We start from the raw sequence: 21175 nt of genomic DNA, 5'->3' as shown, positions 1-21175 counted from the left end.
TATATCCGGTTCTGGAATTAAAGGGTATTTACCGGAAATTCAGAGGTAAGATTTTTTCTTTCCTCTGTAGAGTTTTTTTCTTTCTCTCTTTCATTCATAGAGACAGAGAGAGGCAGAGGGAGAAGCAGGCATCTCTGTATAATACAGAGAGAGCCTGACGTGAGACTCGATCCCCGGTCTCCAGGATCACGCCCTGAGCTGCAGGCGGCGCTAAACCGCTGCGCCACCGGGGCTGCCCCCTCTGTAGAGTTTCGAAGGTAGACTTAGGGCACAGAAAATTGGAGTTTAGGCGGGTCTCCCGCGCATCCCTGCCGCTCCCCAGGCCTGCTGGCTCTGCCTTAGCCAAACTGTGCCTCGCAGCTAGGACACCCTCGGGCCGCCGCGGGTCCTGCCAGCGGGGAGCCATCCATCTCTGTCCCGAGGCCAGGCAATCCGACCAGCTCAGCCTTCCCGCCAGCCAATGGCCAGGACGCAGGGGGCGCGCGGGGCGCGAGTGGGAACGACCTGCTCCGAGTGCTATAAAGGGGGTCCGAGGGCCTGGTCGTGCGACTGTGTCCCCAGCCCGGCCTAGCCGAAGCCAGTGGCCCTCCTGCTAGTGGAGACCCGGGGCCAGTGCTTCAGTGTGTCCCCTCCGCCTGGACGCAAGCCCCTGGGCTCTCGGCTTCTGACCTGCCCTGGTGCCCATTCTACAGGGGAGAAGGAGGCGCCCTGAAGTCCCCTTGTCTACACCTACCCGAGACCCGCTGGGTCGCCCACGAGGGCGAGGGGAGGGGGGAAGTTAGAAAGACGGGGAGGGGCCCAGGGGACGAGAACAGACTGGAAGGCGAGGCCTCGGCCGCCGCCCCCGACTCCCTAAACCGCCGGCTGCTCTTCCCGAAACCCAGTCCCGGGCCGACTGCGCCCCGCCTGCCCGGTGCTGCGCGCTCCGCTCTGCGCCCGCGGGCTCCCGCCTGGGGCCACGCTAATGAGGCAGTCTGCGGGGAAGGAGCCACGGCCGGGGCTCCAGGCAGACTGCCAGAGGCCCGGGGACGCAGCAGAGCCTCCGCCTCGGCGCCCACAGAGCCGGGCCAGCAAGCCTGGGATCCCCGGGAAGACGCCCGCCCGGCGTCCACTGTCCTCTCTGCGCTGTCCTCCCCCTGGGGGGGGGGGGGGGCTGCGTTGCTGTAAACCCCTTCCCCTAGTCCTTTAGCCACAGCGGACAGGACACCCTTCTTGTCGCCTTACTCTGCAGAGAGTAATGCCCCCTCCGCTCATTCCTCTTAACCCAGTACAGGCCCTGTGTGGCCCTAGGTCAGGGGGCGCGGGAAGGCCACCTCTCTCCAGCAGTTCTCCTTCCCCCGCCGGCTTTGCAGAAACTGCTGCAAACAGTTTAACTTTCAGAGCCTCGGTGTGCAACCTCGGTAAAGTGAGGAGAGCATCGCATAGTCCGCAGGAATTCGGCGAACCGGTTTGTGCGAAGCGATGGGCCTTCCCATTCCAGTCCCTCCATCACTGGAATTGCAGGGGCTCGCCAGGCGCCACCGGGTTGCTAAGGAAGCGAAGTTGTCCCTTCCGACCTTGTGGTCGTTTAGAGGCAGTGGATGGAGCCGGGCACCAGATGAGGCCGCATATTTGCCGAAGTATTCCTGGAGAACCTCTCATTTCCCGTGTCTACACTGGCCCTCGAACTCTACAGCATTTAATTACATACTCTTTTTTTCTTTCCCCTTTCGGAGTTGCCTTTTTGCGTTATTTACTGGAACGGGTTATGTACACAGTGCTTACAATGTATTTGTGTACATAGCTATATCCTTATCATTTTCTCTAATTACAGAAGTAGTCGTGCCCATTATAAATATCCAATCTTAGAGTTTTATAATGTAAACGTGATAACCCGCAGGGACAGCCTCTATTAACATCCAAGGTTCGCTGCTTTCTTACTGTAGCTGCCGGCAGAAATTCGTGTGCCCACGCTGGCGCGGAACTCGCACTGCGGGTCAAGCATGCTGGTTGCTAGGGCAACGCCCTGTTGTCAGCGTGGGAGGCCGGGAGGACCCCGGGAGCCGGGTTTGGTCCCGCCCTGGAGGCGGAGTTAATCAGGGGAGCAGGACCTGGAGGGAGCGCGTTTCCCACTTTTCCCTCCAGGTGGCGCTGTAGGATCGCGGATGCGGCCCTAGGGCGGGCTCCCCGCGGCGAATCGTGCCAACGAGGGGCGGGGCCAGGGTGGGGCGTGAACCTGCCGCCGCTGTTAGGAACGTGCGGAGGGAGATGAGCTGTCCCGGGTGGGACCGTTAGACTTTCTAGGGGACTTATGTACAGGGACGCAGAAAGTGTACGCGTCAGAGAAAGAAAGGGAGAAATGAGGGGCACCTGGGTGGCTCAGTGGTTGAGCGTCTGCCTTTGGCTCAGGTCGGGATGCGGGTCCCGACGGAGCCCCCCCACACACACACACGGGCTCCCCGCGGGGAGCCTGCTTAACCCTCTGCCTATGTCTCTGCCTCTCTCGGTGTCTCTCATGGATAAATAAAAACTTAAAAACAAAAAAAAAAAAGGAGAAACGGGAGGTTCTGGGACAGGGAGAAAGAAGTGGAGTTATGTCGCCTGGGAAGTCGCTCCATCCTTCCCGTTGGCCCCCGGCATCATCCCCTGCCCTTGTCTCCTCACCCTCCGGGCCTCCAGTCTTCAGCCACCCCCTGGGACGCCCTGGGTGCTCTGGACACACATGCACAGTGGGGGCTGGCGGGCGCTTCCTCGCGGCCAGCACCGGCCCAGCCATGGCAAGCTCGCAGGGCTCTAGTGCCCAGGACGTCTGCTAGTGTAGGCATTCCGCGGCCCCCGGCATGCCAAGAAAAACGGGCGTGCTGTTCCTCAGTTTGTCTAGAGGAAGCCTGACGCCCTTCCTTTTTGGAAGCTGAGAATGGATAAAGTGACTCAAAGAACCCCCAACAGGATCACCATGTGTTTACCATCTTTTGCTCCCTTTTTCCCGGAGGATTGGGAAGTATGCATTTAGGAGTATCATCTTTTGTCTCCTTTTCCCCAAATGTGCCCTATTGCACCATTATTACTGTTTTTTTTTTTTTTATTCTGCTACACAATCGTACCTAGCCCTTCCCATTGCATATGGGGACCCGTGGTATCAGTATCACACACCCCACTATGATAAATCGTCCCTCTCTCGTGGCCCCCTCCCCAACACATGGCCACGGGGATAAATCCTGGACACCCTGGTACTGGGCGTCCTTAAGATGAGTCGCAGGCAGTGCAGGAGCCCTTATAAGAACTTATGCACATTTCTCAGGCCAAGAGAGAAGGAGACCATTGGCAGGAGACAAAGCAGGTTTATTAGGGCTCTGGGGCGAGGAATGCCTAAGGTCTGAGTTAAGGCAGCTCAGCTGGTTCTCGTGGCTGGAGGGACAGGCCAGGGCAGTGAGAAGGGGTGAGTCAGTACTGAAGCCAAATCTTTGCATCTCAGAGTCCCTGGCCAGAGACCTCAGGAGTCAGTTCTGGGAGGGCCTAGGGATACAGATGGGTCTCTCCTGTTCCCTGGATCTTTGAGATTTTGCCAGGATCGGGGAAATGCTCTGGGGGCAGGGAGCCCTGAATGCACAGCCTTCATTTCAGTAACGACCATTTAATTTGTTCCTTGGCAGACTGAAGAACCTGGGGGATAGGGAATACAGCTGAGAGAAAGAATTGGGTGGGGAATATCAAGTGCCTTAACGCTGGGGCGCGGGGGGTGGGGTGGGGGGGTGGGTCTACAAGCCGGCTCTAAGTGTCCCTGCAATCCTCTGTCACTAGGTGGCAGCACCTCATCTGTGCCCGCTTTAGTGGGACCAGGCCAGCAAAACAGAGCAGTCCAAACTGGCTGCAGCCGGCTCCCGGCTCAGGCCTGAGCCTGCCTGGCCTTCCACAGTCCCCAAGTCTGCAGCCAGGGGTGTGGCAGCAGGCCTGGTCTCCCCCAGGCCGTGTCATTCCAAAGCCCGCCCACAGTGCCACGTCTCGGCAGAGACTAGGCCCAGACCAGATACTTCCTGTGCCCAGACAGCTCGGCAACCCCCTAGCTCTGGCCTGGGCTGGCAGTGTATCCTCAACACCCCACCCCAACTCCCTGCTGATGTGGCACAGCTGGCAAAGGGGGGCTGGCCTAGTGCTGCCACGGGACACCTGCATTCAGATGCGTTCATTCTCACATCCTGGGGAGGAAACAGCCTGGTCAGGGACTTAGACAAATCCATTCAAGTGTGCACGAACACAATGCCAACATGGTGGGGACCCCAGGTTTGTCCCTCAGATCATCTTTGCAGCCATCAAGCCTCATTCCCCTCTGAAGAAGTCCCATGCCACGCTGTACATCTCTTCCTCCTGCACAGTGTCCCTCCTCTCTCAGGGGCAGCCTGGCCCTGGGTTTCTCCTGCTTCTCCTAGCCAGAAACGAACTGTCCCCTCATGTCCTCTCCCAGTCACTACCTACACCTTCCTTGGTTCTTACTCAAGAATTCCATTAAAGTGCTGTGTCTTCATTCTCTCCCCCTTTGGAAAAAATAGGAGCTGAGCTAAAAGCTTTCCCTGCATTAGCTCTTCTAATTCTTGTAACAACTCTCTCAGGAGTGTCCCATGATTGTGTGAGGCCCAGAGAGGTTGAGTAACTTGCTGGAGGTCACCCAGCTTGCAGGTGGGAGGCTGGAACATCCATCCTGGGATGACTCACACCTGCACCTGTGTTCTTAACGGCTCTGCTCAGTGCTCTCCAACCTCTTTCTGACCTGAAAACTGCCATGTGGCTGCCTTCATTCCAGCAAATTGTGAGGACACGTAGGAAACTGGGAGGAGGGAGAGGCAGAGCAAGCGGCAGGGGCAGTAAAGGAGGGGGACATGACACCTGGGGCTCCATGCAGGATGGCTTGGCTCCACCCCTGCCTTAGCTGTCACAGCAGGAGGTAGTTAGTGCCCTGGGCAGGAAGTTCCAGAAAAGCAGGATTAGTCTGGGCAGAGAGACCTGTGGGCAGACAGAATGGAGGTCAAGCAGTGGGCCTGACAAGCAGGAAGTTTGCACAGCTGTGGAACCAGTCACGCCACAGATCCAGGAGTCTGCCCCCTGCCATACTTGCACCCCAGACAGGACCATGCAGAAGTCGGGTGGGGATGGACTTTTCCATGGCCAGGTCATTCGGGGGGCCAAGGGGGCAACTGGTGAGTGGTCGGTTTCTTAACAACTCCAGCAGGAACCCTAAACTGCATGGGGTGAGGGGGGGTTAAAGGAAAAACTCCCATTTGGTATCCTTTCTGGGTTTGAGGGAGCATCAGGGGCCTCAGTTCCCAGAATGCTTTGGGGGACAAGTGACCCTGTCATCTCCAGAGTGGTAGCTCAGCCTGGGGTTTCCATGCAAAGCTGCCAAGCCAGGAAGTGAGGCAGACCACTGGTGAGGTACGCGTTGTTTATGAATCCCCAGCTCTGTCCCATCTTGGTGTTCCCGGAAGCCTCCAGTGGCTCTCCAAGAGACAGCCCCATCCTTCCCCCCCTGCACCCCTGACTTCTCAGCCTCAATAGCCCCTGCCCCGGTCCCCCTGGGAGGCTCTTCTCTCCTCCCTCTAGCCTATTTCTGGCCATGGCAGACGCAGGGGGCCTACCTGGGCCACACTCTGTTCAGTCAGGCTGCTGTCATCGGCCTGCAGGGAAGCAGTGTCAGAGGGTGGTCAGGCCAGGGGAGGGGACATAGTGAAGAAAGAGTCTTTGGGGGTGGTGGTGAGGTGAGGCAGTGGTTAGGGGACCCAGAACCACACTGGTATCACCAGTGAGTGGAAGCCCTGGAGCCTGCCACCTGGGGAGCCAGGCCCCTGGGGCCTGTGAGGCATGGACAGCAAGGGCATGAAGGCAAATAAAGATGGGAGAAAAGACTTCATCCAGACAATAAATGCCAAACTAGGCAGGGAGAGGGTCTGTCTGCACCCCAATTCTCCACACTCAAGGCCAAGGCAGCCACCCGGTAGCCCTTGGAGAATTTCTTCCTTTCCCCACTCTGTGCTTCCCACTGGGGAGGATGGAGAGTGAGGTACTTGGTGATTCTACAGAGGGAGAGGGCAAGAGATCTCTCTTATTCACTGCCACCCCCACATGTGCATCAATCCAGGAGCTGCTTCTGCTAGAGGAATGTGGGTCCCTAGCATCCTGGCCCTGACAATGCTTGTAGGGGGGGGACGGGAGGCTGGAAGTGTGGGAAGGGCAGCCCGGGCGGGAGTGAGGATGGGGTGGGAGTGAGGGACATGCAGGAAGACTCTTACCCTAAAATTCACTTTCTGGATCACTTGCTGAGCATCACTCTCCAGAATCACGCTACAAGATGAGAGAGGAACCAAGAGGAGAAAATCAGTGCTATGACTCTGCCCTCTGTGGCCTTTCCCGGCTGAGCCCCTTCCCTCCCTTACCATATGCTGCAGGCATCCCCTCCAAGGCACCTTCCCACTGATACTCCTCGGCCAGAGCTCTCCCTCCCTATGGACAGCCCTCAGCTTTGATTCCTCTACACTTCAAACCTGGTGGTCACACACTTGGTGGTCATGGTTACAAGCTCTGGAATAGGGTGAGGGCAGTCCAGTCTAGAATGATCACAGAGTCAAAAGCAAGAGACCAACAAACTTTGAGCTCTTGAAAGTTCACTTCACGTTCTGGATCTAGGGAGATGGAGTCAGATGTTGTGAAGGAAGGGAGGGTGCCTGGGGACCCCACCTGTTTCACTAGGATTCTGTGCCATGGGGTCATGCCATACAAGAAATAGAACACTTAAAACCAGGATCTGGGCACCTGGGTGGCTTAATGGTTGAGCATCTGTCTTTGGCTCAGGTCTTGTTCCCGGAGTCTGGGGATCGAGTCCTGCATCAAGTTCCCCACAGAGAACCTGCTTCTCCCTCTGCCCGTGTCTCTGCCTCTCTCTCTCTCTCTCTCATGAATAAATGAGTAAAACCTTTATATTTTTTAAAGATTTTATTTATTTATGAGAGAGAGAGAGAGAGAGAGAGAGAGAGAGAGAGAGGCAGAGACACGGGCAGAGGGAGAAGCAGGCTCCATGCAGGGAGCCCGATTTGGGACTCAATCCCGGGTCTCCAGGATTACGCCCTGGGCTGAAGGCGGCGCCAAACCGCTGAACCACCCAGGCTGCCCGAGTAAAACCTTTAAAACCAGAATCTATCTTCCCTTTTGATAGATCCAAGTATCAAGGCTTTTCTTGGCCAGCAAGCAGTCTTTCACCATGCAGTGGGGGCACAGGGGAGCTTTGTGGGTATGGGCAGGGGTGCCCGTGTGAGGGCTGGTCACCGTGGGTGGGATGGGGGGGGGTTTGACTGAATGTTCCTCTTCACCCAGTGAGGCTCCTCTAGGGTAGAAGCTGAGTTTTTCTTTCACATCAATCCCAGGGAAGTGAACAGATATATCTTGAGAGCCTCTTTCAGGCCTCATCACTGGGACACTGGGCACCCCTTCACCAGAGATCCTTTCACCCATAAAGACAGAGACCTACCCAGCCAAGGCTCCAGTTCAGGCACTGTCTCAACTGACATGTCCCTGGTTTTCCTTAGAGTGAAACTGAGCTCCTGGGTGGGGGGCAGAGACTAGGCCTTCTGGGGCACAGGCCTAGAGGCATATAAAGCTTATATCCTCCCTCACACAGGCTCTTCCAAGGCCCTCATTTTGTATTTATAAATATAAAATGTGTGTGTGTGTGTGTGTGTGTGTGTGTGTTTGTGTGTGTTCCTTAAAGAGGTTCCACAAAATTGTATATACTTCTGGTCCCACTCATTTTGGGTTTCTGCCAATTAGCAAGAGGCATTGCCGCAACAGGCAGTGGATGGAGAGGGAAGGAGGAGGGAAGGAGAGAGGGCTTGCACAGTGCCCCACCTCCCTGAGTGTACAGTGTCCTCGTAGGAAGAGCACAGTCTCTGGAACTATGCACATGGTGTCTGATCTTGGCCCTGCTGCTCCCTTGCCATGGGACGCTGGGCAGGTCGCTTGAATCTCTGAGCCTCAGCTTCCTCGTCTATAAACTGGATGTTATGAAAGAGGCACGTATTTACGGTGATTGGTTTCTCTTATCCTTCCCCCAGAGCCAGAACTTCTTTTTCTCCCCCCACATCACCTGCGATGGAAATAGACTAACCGGCCCTTCTCAAAAGGGCTCCGGGCTTCCCAGGAATATCACAGCAGAGCGGTAGGAGGTGATGTTCCTGGGAAGAGAGCCGTGAGCTCCACCTGCCTCACCTCAAGTAATCCCCATATCCTCTGGGTAGTTATCTTATCCACACTGGAAAGATGGGGAAAGGAAGGCTGAGGGAGTAAAAGCAACCAGTCCGGTCATGGTCTAGCTGAGGCTGGGATGGAGCTCTAAGAGGGGAGGTGTGGAGGCAGCAGGGGGCTGAATGGAGATCTCCCAGGGAGCCGCAGAGGCCTGTGCTACCCCTTTTTTCTTGGGCACCAGACAGCAAACCATTTCCCCAGACCCCGCCTATTCAACAGTTGGCCATAGTTGGACATGAGGTTGCTTTCTTGTTTGCTTGACTTTGGCTAACACTGAGATCAGCTTCCATCCTCATGAGCGGGGTGAGGGAAGGGAGGGAGGACTTGGCCAGAGAGCCAACAATGTGCTTGGTACAATCTAGAGCAGATGACCCCCAAAGGCACCTCCCACGGTGAGTGTCCCTGAGCAGCCCCTCTTCTCTGAGACCTCTCCTCACCCGCCATCCACAATCTCGTCCAGCACCAAGAAGGCTCCGTCCATGTTCTCCAGCAACCAGCGCTTCTCCACATTCTTCCTGGAGGCAGACACAGTTCCTGGACCTCTCCATGGCCAGGAGGACCTGGGTTTCTGCCTAAGTGAGGCAGACCCTCTCTCTCCACCCCTTCCCCCACCCTTATCCCTGAGGAGCACGGGGAAGGAGAATGTACAGGACAGTGAGGGTGATACCTATGCAAGGGATTCCTTAGCCCCCCTTTGCCCAAACTCTCACATGCGGGGCACTGACACTGCACCACCAAGTTACCCCTAATGCATTTCATGCCTAGGTCAGATGCTACAGCTGTACGATAGTTAATTGTTTTGACTGTAGATATTTATTTTTGCATTATGTTGACTCAGTTTACCTAGGCCATGTTCACTGGGACAGACAGATACCAGGTACCTGAATGGGGGTGCAGTGAAAACCATCCTGAGCTTCAAGTCAAAAAACCTGAGCTTGAGTCTCTGTTCTGATATAAACAGACTGTAACCCCAGGCAGATCACCTCACTTCTCTGGACCTCATTTTCTGGCCATACCCTCACATAGCTCTGCTCTGGGGACATCAAGGTGGTCTGCTAAAGGGCAGGGGGCCTTGGAGGAGGATGCTCTGGCTCCAGTCTTAGTCTTTTGAGGACTTCAGGAGGAAAGCAGAGGAAGAGTCCTGCCTCTGTGATGTAGCAAGGGGGTGTGAGGGCCTTGGAGGGCAGAGGACCTCACTTACCTTAACACGTGGCTCAGGGACTCAAACAGACAGGTGAGAACGGACATGAGCATCAGCTGAGGATGGGTGCATATGGGAGGAGGAGAACAAGAGAGCTTGTGGTTGAGAAGGCCAAAACTCCTTTTGGCCTTCTCAGAGCCTACCTGTTTGGCTAGTTGTCCCTTTTCAGAGAGGATGGAGCTGGCAACTGCAGCTTGACCTCAAGGGTGCCCTCCCGTACATGGGGTGCCCTCCCCCACTGTGGGACACTGAGTGTATCCCTCCCTAGTGATATTTAAAGAAGAGATAAAGGCTCCCTGCCCAGGACTTCATTTCTGGCTCCCAAGGAACCTAAGAGGCAACATGGAAATGTACCATTCTAGAAAGAATCATTCCAGCTGCTCCCAGCCCCCAGAAGGAGGGGTACCTAATGATAAGCCTTCAGAACCCAGCTTCTACCCCCGAATCCAAGCTCTGGACAGACCCTCTCTGTCACCCCAACCTCCTGAATTCACCTCATTCTCGTTGGAGGAGCCCACCACATACAGGAAGAGATCAATGCTGCTCTTGTAGACGATGGTCATGCCTCCGAAAAATGCAATCTCACCTAGAAGTGGAGGAGGCTTTCAGGTCTGGCCACCTCTGCCGGACCCCTCTTCCTGATCTCAAGCCCTGCTTCTCTCCCCCTTTCTCCTTCTTCACTTTCCAAGGAACCCTTGAAAAGACTAGCACTAAGGATACCACCATTAGGCTACTTGGTGTCCTTTCCCCCAACCCCTACTCTACTTCTGGTGATTGTCTCATTCTGAGTAGTCCACAAATCCAGTGCAGGGGCAACCTTCGGTTCCCCCTCCCACCACGTAAACACCTTGTTCCAGCTCCAGGCTGGTGGGGGACATACAGGTAGTTGGCACCTTCTGCGGAAAGAGAGGTCTGGGTATGTTGGGGGTGGAGTGTGGTGGGGGTTAGAGAGGGATGGGGAGTGAAGGCTCCCCAAAGGGAGGGAGAGGAGAACAGCTGAGAGGGAGAGGAAAAAGAACCTATAAGGAAAGGGGATGGCCTGTGGGTATGTATGGCCGACAGGGACAGATGTGTCCAGATGGAGGGGATGGCGATGTGCATCTGAGAGTTCTGGGCAAGGAAGAGGCGGACACTTACTGTCAGTCCGGCTGGTCTTGTTGAAGACATTTTTCTCGAAGGCCATCTGCTCCTTCAAGGAGGGGAATGTATCATCATAATACTATGAGAAAGGGAAGGAGAAGGGGTGATAGCTTTTCCACTGAGCCTGGCTCCTCCGTGGATGGGAGGCAGAGCATGGTCGGTGCTGGCCAAACAGAGCCCCATCTCCTGTCTGTTGCCTTCTAGGCCTCTGTGCTCACTGTTTTCACTGCAGACACACATTTTAAGCAAAGAAAGTCATAAAATATAGAGGAATTTTAAGCGCTGTATTTGGAGTCTCCTCCTGATTTCCCGGAAGCTTTTGTACATTTGGCTGATGTTTGGTGTGCTGAGGATGGGGGTGGTCAGTGGGTCACCCTGTTGCTACAGAAACCCGAGTCCCCAGGAAAGATGGCAGAGCCGAGGGCCCCTTATCACAGCAATGACAATCATAGCAGCTACTCCATTATCCCCATTCTGTTGATGGGGGCACAGAGGTGGAAAGAAGTCAGGTAACTTCCCCGAGGTCTCACATTTGTAAGGTGCAGAGCCAAGGATGGTCTAACTTTAGACAGGGTTGTGGTGAAGACCAAATATCTAAGGGAAAGTGCCTAGCACTCACTGCATAACTAGATTGATGCTTTTTCGTTTGGGTTTGGTGAACCTCTTTCTCTGACTCAGTTTCTTAAACTGAACATGGATGGGTCCTGCGAGGAGAAGGCCCCAGAGCCTTTCGCATGGCTATCCACCTCTGATCATCTGCAGGAGCTAAGTGTGACCGGCTCAGCTTTCAATTTTCTGGATGTGGATTTTGCCACTTACTACCCCATCTGCAGGCAAATGAGTAGCCTCCCTGCTGACTGCTGCTGTGGTGAACGAGCTCACTTGAGTATCAGGAAAACAAAAAGTTTCAGTCCCAAACGAACAAACTAGTCTATAATGCATTTCATAGCTAGTTTAAGTGCCATAGCCCTACTGTAGTTAACTGTGTTGATGATAGACATTTATTTTTGGAATATTCTAGTTTGGTTTACCCAGGCTATGTGGCACAGACACCAGAGAACTGAATAGTTGGTGCAGTGAAAATCAGCCTTCTGAGTTTCAAGTCAAAATACCTGAGTTTAGATCTGCGTTCTGCTAGTAATACTTGTGACCTCGGGCAACTCATTTGGCTTCTCTAGGCCACATTTTTCTTCATTTGTGAAATGAGAGAGTCAGACTGTATAGTCTCTAAGACCTTGTCTGGTTCTAAATTCTCAGGCTCCTCAGATTAATCCTTAGTGTTTCCCAAACTGCAGAAGAAAAGTGGACATTGCTCATATAGCATGTGAGGGCCAGGACTCCTGGGTTCCAGGCTCAACACTCCCCTGACCTCTCAGGGGGCCCCTTCCATGCTCAAGGTCCAGCTGGCCAGTGGAAAGAGTGATGAGAAGCCATTTCAGGGAATGTGAGTGGAAACAGAGGAGCCACACTCCCCACTCCAGGGGCCAGCTGTCTCACAAGGCAGGAGGATGGACAGAAGGACCTTTGGAAGGGTCTGAGTTGCTCTGAGTCACAGAGCCCACAGTAGGGTCTCTCCTAGGATGGAAGGTTCAGCTGGGTGGGGACTCCTGTTCCCAGGGCTGTGGCACAGTGTCCTCAGGGGCCTTCCAGGGAGGGTGGGAGGTTACCTTGGCCAGGAGGCGGTGTCCATCATTATCTAGGATGAAAACAGCCTTGATGGTGTAGAGGGAAGGTTCCTGCAACTGACACCAGGGGAGAGCTCCGTTGGCTCCTGACCCAAGGCAGACAACTGCCCTTGGCTCTATGGCATCTGCTGGCCTCAGGAGTCCATCCTCAAGGTCCAGCGACCCGAAAGGTCCACAGCTGGATCTGGCCCAACCCTGGGCTACACAGGCCAACTCCAGTGCCTGCTCCACTCCCGGGCGGATGTTCCACTGCAGGCCCCGGGTGGGCGCTGTGCCCATTGGGTGCAGAAGGTCCGTCCGGGCCCAAGTTCTGTCATGCACTGACTGCTCCAGAGCCCGAGTCGGAGTGTATCACAGAACCTGGGCCGGGGGGACAGCGGCGCCGAGCCTCCTCCTTCCAGCGGACCCCGGGCCGAGGCTGGACCCGCGCTCTCAGCGCGCCCCCAGCCCCCTGGCCCGGGGAGGGGAGCCCCAGGAGCCCGCAAGTCAGCCCCCCGCCCCCAAGAGCTCGAGCCGCGGGCGCTCCCCGCCCCCCCCGCCCCGCAGCCGAACCTCGGTCCCCCCCCCCCCCCCCCCCGCCCCAGCCGTGCCCATCGCCGCTCCGAACTCATCCAGAACTTCAGTCCCCCGCGCACTCGGGCCCGGCCTCCTCGCCGCTCCGCGCCCGGAGAACTTCTGCTCCCTGCCCTGTCCCGGGCCCCCTCCCCGGGCGCTCGGCGGGGGCCCCCAAGTTCCCCGGCGCTGGCGCGCGCGCCCTCAGTGGCGACCCCCCTCACCCCGCAGCCGGGCCCCGGCGCCCGCCCGCTCCGTACCCGCAGCCCCGCCGGCTCCCCGGCTCGGACGGGCGGCGCCGGGCCCCCGGCCTGGGCCGCCGCGGCCCCCTCCCCCGGGTGCGGACGTGGCCAGGCCTCCGGCCGCTGCATTCCGCTCGCCGCCTCGCGCTGACAGCGCCGCCCGCCGCCCCGCCTCCGCCCGCCCCGCCCGCGGGCCGCCCCCCGGGCCGCCCCCCGCCGCCGCCGCCCGTGCAGCCCCCGCGGCCCGGGCCTCGCGCCCTCCCCCGGGGCCCCGCGGTGCGTGTCTTTCCCTCTCCGCGTGGCCCCTTCCTGCCACCCGCCCACCCGCCGGCGCCCCAAAGCCCAGCTCTCCTTCCCCCGCTTCTCCTCCTCTGCGCTCCCCCCGGTTTCGCCCAGTCCAGAACTCTCCGAATGTTCGGGCGTCCCGGGACCAGCCCTGCTTTCCCCTGCCGCCGACCCCCTGGCCCGTAGGGTAGGCTGGCTGCGGTGTCCGCAGGCTGCCCCGGGCCAGCAGAAAACACCCGCAAAGCCCAGGTTTGTCTCTGAACTCCTGGTAGATTCCTGGGTGACAAAATATCTCAGGTCATCCCCCCCCCCCCCCCCCCCGGGCTCAGGACAGGTTCTAGGAGTGAAGGCAGGCAAGAACAGTTCTAGGGAGACCCCTCTCTGCAGAAAAGTTTCTCCCACTCCTCAGGAAGGGGAGCCATGGCCCATGGCCCAGACACCTCCCCAGGTTCTCCCAAGGCACAGACAGGAAGGACAATCTGGGGCAGGACAGATGCCTAGCAGCACAGATGCTTCACCAATGGCATCAGGCGTTGCTGTGCTTTAGTTTCTTTGGTCTGAGTACATGGGAGTTCAAACTTTCACTTTGGGATACTTCTTGGGGCCAGTGGGAAATTCACACTCCAAAGGTACAAAGGCAATGGTACTTACCTGTTTGCCCATAACACTACCATGCATGTATTTTACGTTTATTTTTATTAAGATTTTATTTATGTATTCATGAGAGAGAGAGAGAGAGAGACTTAGGCAGGGAGGGAGAAGCAGGCTCCTCCAGGGAGCCCGATGCGGGACTCCATCCCAGATCCCCGGGATCTCTCCCTGAGCCCAAGGGAGTTGCTCAAAGACTGAGCCACCCATGTATCCCTGTATTTTGCATTTAAACACCGTTACATTCATTACCTAATACAACTCACACCTGTGATATAGGTACTATCACGCACATTTTAATGGGTGGGGAGACAGAGTTTGTGTGATCTGATCAGGATGGTACAGCTAATAAAGACTGTGTAGTTGAATGAGGAGGGGAGCCAGGTTTTAGGCTCAACATTGCTTTTTCATTCTCCTCAAGGCCTCTTAACACTGTGTACCACACCCACTCATCCCCACCACTGCCTGGGAGTGGGCTCTTCCTCTGCTGAGGAAGGTCTTCTCACTATTCAGGGTCGACTTCATCACCAAAGGGAACCTAACCCACCAGATCTAACTTGATAGGTCTCTCCTGTCACATTCTGTCTCAGCTCCCTACTGATTTCTTACATTGAACCTTTCTCAATCTTGAAATATCATCTTTACAGAGTTATTTACATACAAATGTGTACGGTCCTTTCCTCCACCAGACTTTGAGTCCTAGGAGAAGAGACATCATGTGTCTGTTTTGTTCCGCCATGGAATTCCCGACACCCTGGACAGGGCCTGGCCTGTGATGAGTACTTAAGGAGCACTTGTGGTTTTTTGTTTTTAAAGATTTATTTATTTATTCATGAGAGACACAAAGAAAGAGAGGCAGAGACATAGGCAGAGGGAGAAGCAGGCTCCCCATAGGGAGCCTGAAACACAACTTGATCCCAGATCCCAGGATCACACTCTGAGCCGAAAGCAGACGCTCAACCGCTGAGCTACCAAGGCATCTCTTAATGAGCATTTGTTAAGTGAATGAGTAAATGAATTCAAGATGAGGAAGATGGCTTAAAGTCAGACTACGTATTTTAAATAAATAATAATAACGCACCTGTCAGTGAAACTGTACTTTATGTGCTATACAAATATATATTGAGTGCTGTGTACCAGCTACTTTTCCAGTCACGGGGATACAATAGTAGACAAAATAAGCAAAATCTAGTTTCATGGAGCTTATATTCAAGTGTTTTTGTGTGTGTGCGTACATTTCTGTGCAAATCAGGTAAGCCACACATACAAATAAGAGAGGTATTGCGTGAGTTGGTGATACATGCTATAAAAAGATCAGGAATATGAGGGGTTGGAGAATGCAGGGCAGAATGGCATTTTCATTAGGGTCATTTGAGAAAGGTCTCAAGAAGGTGACATTTGAACAAAGAGCTGAAAGAGGAAACAGAGTGAGCCACGCAAACATCTGAGGAAAACATCTGCCGAATCTCTTTCTATGATGATTTAGAAGACACATCTGAATCTTCCTTGCAGGCTATCAGAGTTATAATAGTGAACATGAATCAACACTATTTGGTGCAATAGGGGGAAAAGATGTAGTGTTTTATTTGTTTGGATTCCAGATCAACAGAAGTTATGTCAATGGTCATGCCGGCTTAGTGTGTAATAGAAGAATAGTGATTTGATTATTTTGATCCCCTAATTTTTGTCAGCTAGTTCATCTTTAGCTCATATTTACAAGGACAGCATCAAAAAGCCTCCAGGGGGGCATTTCCTAGCTTCTGCTTGGCATATGGTACCCACAGTGGGAGAGGGTCAGTTTGCAGAAAGAGGGAGGTGGAAGGCCTAGGTTGATAGGGGACTTAGGGAGCCGATGTGGCTCTGTGGGGAGCAGGGGTGGGGGGAGCTGGTTATAGGAGAGTGAATGAGAAGCCACTGGAGAGGGGCATAGGGGCTGGGATCAGAGAGAAGGCCTTGGAAGGAAGCGTAGGAAGCACAAAATCTTCCTCACTACCACCTCTACCTCCACCTTGGTTGTTGCTATAGTTGTAGTCACCGGGATCTCTTTATCTCTTCATGCTGTGCTGAAAAAATAAATTCAGAGACCTCCAGGTAACTTTTCCAGAAAGAGATTCTCCCCAGGGATGGTTTCTCCTCTAAACTCCCTCAGCAGAGACCTCAGGACTTTCTCTCTCTGGGTCCTAGCCCAGAGTGTCCTTTTAATGGGGTTTTATGTAAAAATACACCTGAGTAGTGTGCAAGTACAACAGATGAGAAGCAGCTGGAGAGGCTCCCTGGCATGAGGAAGCCAAAGCTGTGTTCAAAAAGAACACAGCCTTGAGTTCCCTGGCTCTCTGCTCCCTTCGGGGTGGGTGTGCTTGGTTTGGGGGGGGGGGCGGTGTGTGAGGGCCTGTGCACATGTCTAACCAGCTGGAGTCTGTAAAGTAGCTGGACTCTGCATTGGTTCCGAAAACTAAACCCAGGTCCTTACCCTTGGGAGTCTCTGGGAGGCTAGTGATTCACATGGGCTCCCCTCTGGGCCTTGGTAAATCTTGGAGGTGAGACCATTCTGTTTCCTCTGACTCACTCTCCTGCTGCCACATTTCTGTGCTGTCCTAGGATTTGGGCATCTGTTCTTGTGTGACAAGAAGAAACAGCTCCCTTGGGTAACAGACTCTCTTTCTCTGTGTCTCTTTTTCTCTCTCTCTCCTTGCTATAATGTCAAGAGGGGGAGGTGTGTGTGTGGAATTCGAGGTGTGGATGTGTGTGCTTATGGCATCCTCCAGAGAGAAGACGAAAGCTTCTGTGCCGTCTGCAGGATGAGTTTCCAGTTGACTATCCTAAGGACAGCTCTCATTTCAAGGCGTTTGACTTTCTCTAGGATAATAAGGTTGTAGGGTGGGTGGAGAGAGAGTTGGGCAAGAAAGGAGCCTCATGCTCAGCTATTCCCAGGCACAGGTGGCTTTATATACAGAATCTGATTTTTTTTAAGTAGGCTCCATACCCAATGTGGGCTTGAACTCATGATCATGAGATCAAGCATTGCATGCTCTACCAAATAATTCAGCCAGGTGCCCCACAGGATCTGATTTTTAAACCTTGTGAATCTGCATATTGGTATCTCCACTGAGCTCAGAAGGGCCCAACAAGTAAGTGAGAGAGCCAGATTTTTGAACTCAGCTCTGTGTCCAAAACACCCACTCTTCCCACCTCACAATAGCACCTCCCTGACAATTACCCAACATTGTTGGGACAATGTGGTGAGACGTTACAGAATGGCTGAACTCAGCTTCAGAAATTGTTACCAAGACATGAATGAACAATGAGGTGTTTTCACTGGATAGTTCAAGGAAGAGAGTATTTTAGGACTGAGAGAGACTATATCCTAGAGTCAGGTGGTGATTCTAGTCTATGCTCTTGCCTTACCACTGCTGTTCTTTTTTACCCAAATTGGTTTCTTGCTCCAAGCTAGTGATTCTCTACTTTGCACTTAAGAATCACCTGAGGAGCTTTTACAAAATCCTGATGCCAGGGCTGTTCTGGGAGACTCTGACTTAATTGGTTGGGGGTGGGACCTGGGCATTGATATTTTTTACAAGCCCCCCCCCCCCCCCCCGCCCCCGTGATTCTAATGTGCAGCCAGGGTTGAGAAGCTTTTTTTTTGTTTTTTGGAGAAGCTATCTTTAAGACAGCGGACGTTTAGGGATGCCCACGAGGTGCAGGGGTGCCCACAGAAGAGGCTGGCTCGCTGGCTCTGGGAAGAGCTTTACCTTTGGAGGATTTAATGGTAACAAGCTTGCTAATGATGTTTACCATGTAAGAAAGGAAGCCAGATGTCTGGATTAGCTGCAAAACTAATTGATTTCCTTGCAAAACATGCTAACATCTAGTATTGACAGGATGTAATCCTAGAATCTCTCAGAAGGGCTGTAAGGAAATCTCAGACAGTCATCTAATACACTTCCCTGGATTAGATGGAAGTTGGAGAACGAGAAATATTTATATAGATTAGCAACATTTATTTTATTTTTTTAAGATGTTATTTATTCACTTGACACACAAAGATAGCATAAGCAGGGGAAGCAGCAGGCATAAGAAGAGAGAGAAGCAGACTCCCTGCTGATCAGAGCCCCCCCCCCCCCCAACACAGGGCTCCACCCCAGGATTCCGAGATCATGACCTGAGCGAAACGCAGGGGCTTCACAGTGTGAGCCACCCAGGTACCCCGGTAACAGCTTTTTCCACAGAGGAAGCTGGGTCAAAACAGATTTAACCCAGATGAGTAGGGAATTCAGCGTAGAATTAGCTGGCTCTTCGGTAACCATAGTCCCTGTGCATCAGAATGAACTATCTTCCTGGCTTCCCCCTGCCTTCTCCTTTTCCAAGGTCTCGAGTCACAGGGCAAGGTCTGGTTTTACTGATGGCTCCCAGCCTCTCACTTAGGGAAGTGAGCACATGTATTCACTTTTTCCAGTGGTCTTCTCAGTCTGATTTAATGGATATACCAGGACTGATGACACATCAGCATGGCATCTTTCTTTTGCTTCTTGGGTAATTGTCCTATTAACAGCTCCCCCAGGCAAAAGAGAGAGAGAGAATGCCAGGGGAAGGGAGGAGGGTGCCTTCCTAGGTGAAGGACATACCCTGGATTTGACAGTGTTTATCAGTGGGCTCTGGGAAGGTGGTTGCACCTGCTCAGACTTGATCTGGAACTCTAGACAGAGTGCAAGACGGTGTTTTGATCTCCCTTCCTACCATAGAGTATTAACTATCCTGGATGCCCACACCCCGCCAGGCCTAACTGCCTGCAGCTGATTGGAGACTGTCTCTATATCTAGATTCTCCTCATCCCTTGCAACGGGTGAGCAATTCTCTGTCTTTCCCTCTTCCTTCCCACCCTTGAGTAACTGCTAAGCAGGAACCTTGAACTATCCAGTCATTCTTTAACCCGATTATACAGTTCCTGATCCACCTCTCTCCCACTGTACACTCAAATAATTATACACAGTGAAGCACAGTACTAGAAGTTGGCAGGCAAAAGAAAACGAAGCGGACAGTGTGGGCATGAACAAAAGCCTTTTCCACACCTCTCCCCACCTTCTCTAGGGATTAACATGGAGTCCCTCCTACTCTTCGTGCCTGTGCCCTGCCTGCCCTCTGCACCCAGGACCCTAGAAAGGAAAGGATAGGATGGGTAGGAGTGCTAGCTCAACAAATTTGAGTCATTAAATGTGACCAAATGAATTTAGGCTTTCAAAGTGACTTGACAGTGTCACATGTTAGCTCCCCAGGGTGGCCCTCCCACCTACTGCTGTCATTTCATTTGAGTGAATATTTACCCGATTTGACTTCACGTTGGTCAGTTTGGCGTCCACTATAGGACTTTATCTCTTATCCCAGGTACCTGGTACCCTGCTATGCAGCTCAAAAAGAACTTGGAAAATACAAGTGGACCTGTTTAAAACACCAGTTTTGTTGGTACTAAGGTTTTCCACAGATTAAAGGATTGCCCAGTTGTTATTTTAAAACACTGTCAAGGCTTAAAATTGTTCTGTATTTGCTGTGTGAAACAAACAACACGCTTCTATCTTCTCCAAAGTCTTGCATTGTTAAAAAAATTTTTTAAAGATTTTATTTGACAGCTTGTGAGAGAGCACAAGCAAGGTGAGAGGCAGAAGGAAAGGGAGAGCTGAGTGAAGTAAGTTAGTTGGAGAAGGACAAACATTATATGTTCTCATTCATTTGGGGAATATAAATAATAGTGAAAGGGAATATAAGGGAAGAGAGAAGAAATGTGTGGGAAATATCAGAAAGGGAGACAGAAGGTAAAGACTCCTAACTCTGGGAAACGAACTAGGGGTGGTAGAAGGGGAGGAGGGCGGGTTGTGGGAGTGAATGGGTGACAGGCACTGGGGGTTATTCTGTATGTTGGTAAATTGAACACCAATAAAAAACAAATTAAAAAAAAAAAAGAAGGAAAGGGAGAAGCAGAGCCCCCCTGGCTGAGCAGACACCCCAATGTGGGGCTACATCCCAGGACCCTGGGATTATGACCCAAGCCAAGGCAGAGGCTTAATGTACTGAGCCACCCAGGCACCTCCAAAGTCTTGTATTTAAGCCCTGTAACTTTAATCCAGCTTAGGTACCTTTCAGTTCTATGGTTTTTTAATATTCCCTTAACTCTCTTGGTGTATATATATATATTATTATTTTTTTTTTTTATTCATGAGAGACACACAGAAAGAGACAGGCACAGACAGAGGCAGAGGGAGGAGAAGCAGGCTCCATGCAGGGAGCCCGACGTGGGACTTGATTCCGGCAATCCGGATCACACCCTGAGCCAAAGGCAGACACTCAACCGCTGAGCCATCCAGGCGTCCCTCTCCTCTTTTCTTATCCAATAGCAGTATTTACCTTCATGGTCTTACTAATTCAGGGGCTGAATGGTCTCCCATTTCCTTGGTAACATGTCATATCTTTCAAAACCACGTCTTCCACATATTAATTTCTGCCTTTAGCAGATTTTTTTTTAAGATTTTATTTATTTAAGGAAGAGCAAGTGAGAGAGCACAAGCAGGGGGAGTGGCAGAGGGAGAAGGCTCTCCTCGGAGCAGGGAGCCCCCACTGTGGGGCTCCATTCCAGGACCCTGAGATCATGACCTGAGCCCAAGGCAAACGCTTAACCGACCTAGCCACCCAGGAACCTCTTTTAGCAGGAACTTTTCATCACAGGCCTGCCTGCTGGAGTTCTCCAATCATTCAGTATTTGTCTATTTTGTTCCTGGCACTCTTCTAAGTTTTGAGGACTCAACAGTTAATGCATGGAATTCTAGTCCTCATGGAGTTTTTATTCTAGCATTTACTAGAAGCCAAATTGTAAAACGAAGGAGTAAAAAAACATGTGCTCTGTGAATCAGTCTTTGAAATGCATAACTACCTCAGCAGTTTAAGGAGTCAATGAATGGACCCTGGTGTACCTTTCTGTATGAATTTTTAAAGTGTTTTATAATCTGTGAACTGGGCACTTGGGTGGCTCAGTGGTTGTGCATCCGCCTTTGGGTCAGGTAGGGGTCCTGGGTCCTGCGATGGGAGCCCTGCATCAGGCTCCCCACAGCCAGGAGGGGGGCCGCTGCTTCTCCCTCTGCCTATGTCTCTTCCTGTGTCTCTCATGAATAAAT

The 21175-nt window shown here is 53.0% G+C and overlaps 1 protein-coding gene across 2 annotated transcripts; it reads right to left on the bottom strand.

The window, feature by feature from the left end:
* Window positions 1-3300: 3300 nt before the first annotated feature.
* COPZ2 (coat protein complex I subunit zeta 2) lies at window positions 3301-13226 on the bottom strand. 2 transcript variants are annotated; one of them, XM_077852940.1, is made up of 10 exons: window positions 13104-13226; window positions 12274-12348; window positions 10604-10685; window positions 9961-10052; window positions 9467-9522; window positions 8703-8780; window positions 6261-6312; window positions 5610-5648; window positions 4861-4977; window positions 3301-3642 (listed from the first exon to the last, which is right to left on the bottom strand). In XM_077852940.1, the coding sequence occupies exons 1-9, from the start codon at window positions 13212-13214 to the stop codon at window positions 4900-4902; spliced, it is 663 nt and encodes a 220-aa protein (XP_077709066.1). In that variant the 5' UTR covers window positions 13215-13226; the 3' UTR covers window positions 3301-3642; window positions 4861-4899. The 2 variants fall into 2 exon arrangements, with proteins under 2 accessions (XP_077709066.1, XP_077709067.1); XM_077852941.1 differs by lacking the exon at window positions 4861-4977.
* Between the last annotated feature and the right edge of the window lie 7949 nt (window positions 13227-21175).

The sequence above is a fragment of the Canis aureus genome, chromosome 16, assembly GCF_053574225.1.
Source record: "Canis aureus isolate CA01 chromosome 16, VMU_Caureus_v.1.0, whole genome shotgun sequence".
NCBI classification, from domain to species: Eukaryota; Metazoa; Chordata; class Mammalia; order Carnivora; family Canidae; genus Canis; species Canis aureus.
Note: the sequence above shows the minus strand (reverse complement) of the source record. Positions and strands in the feature narration are given on the sequence as shown.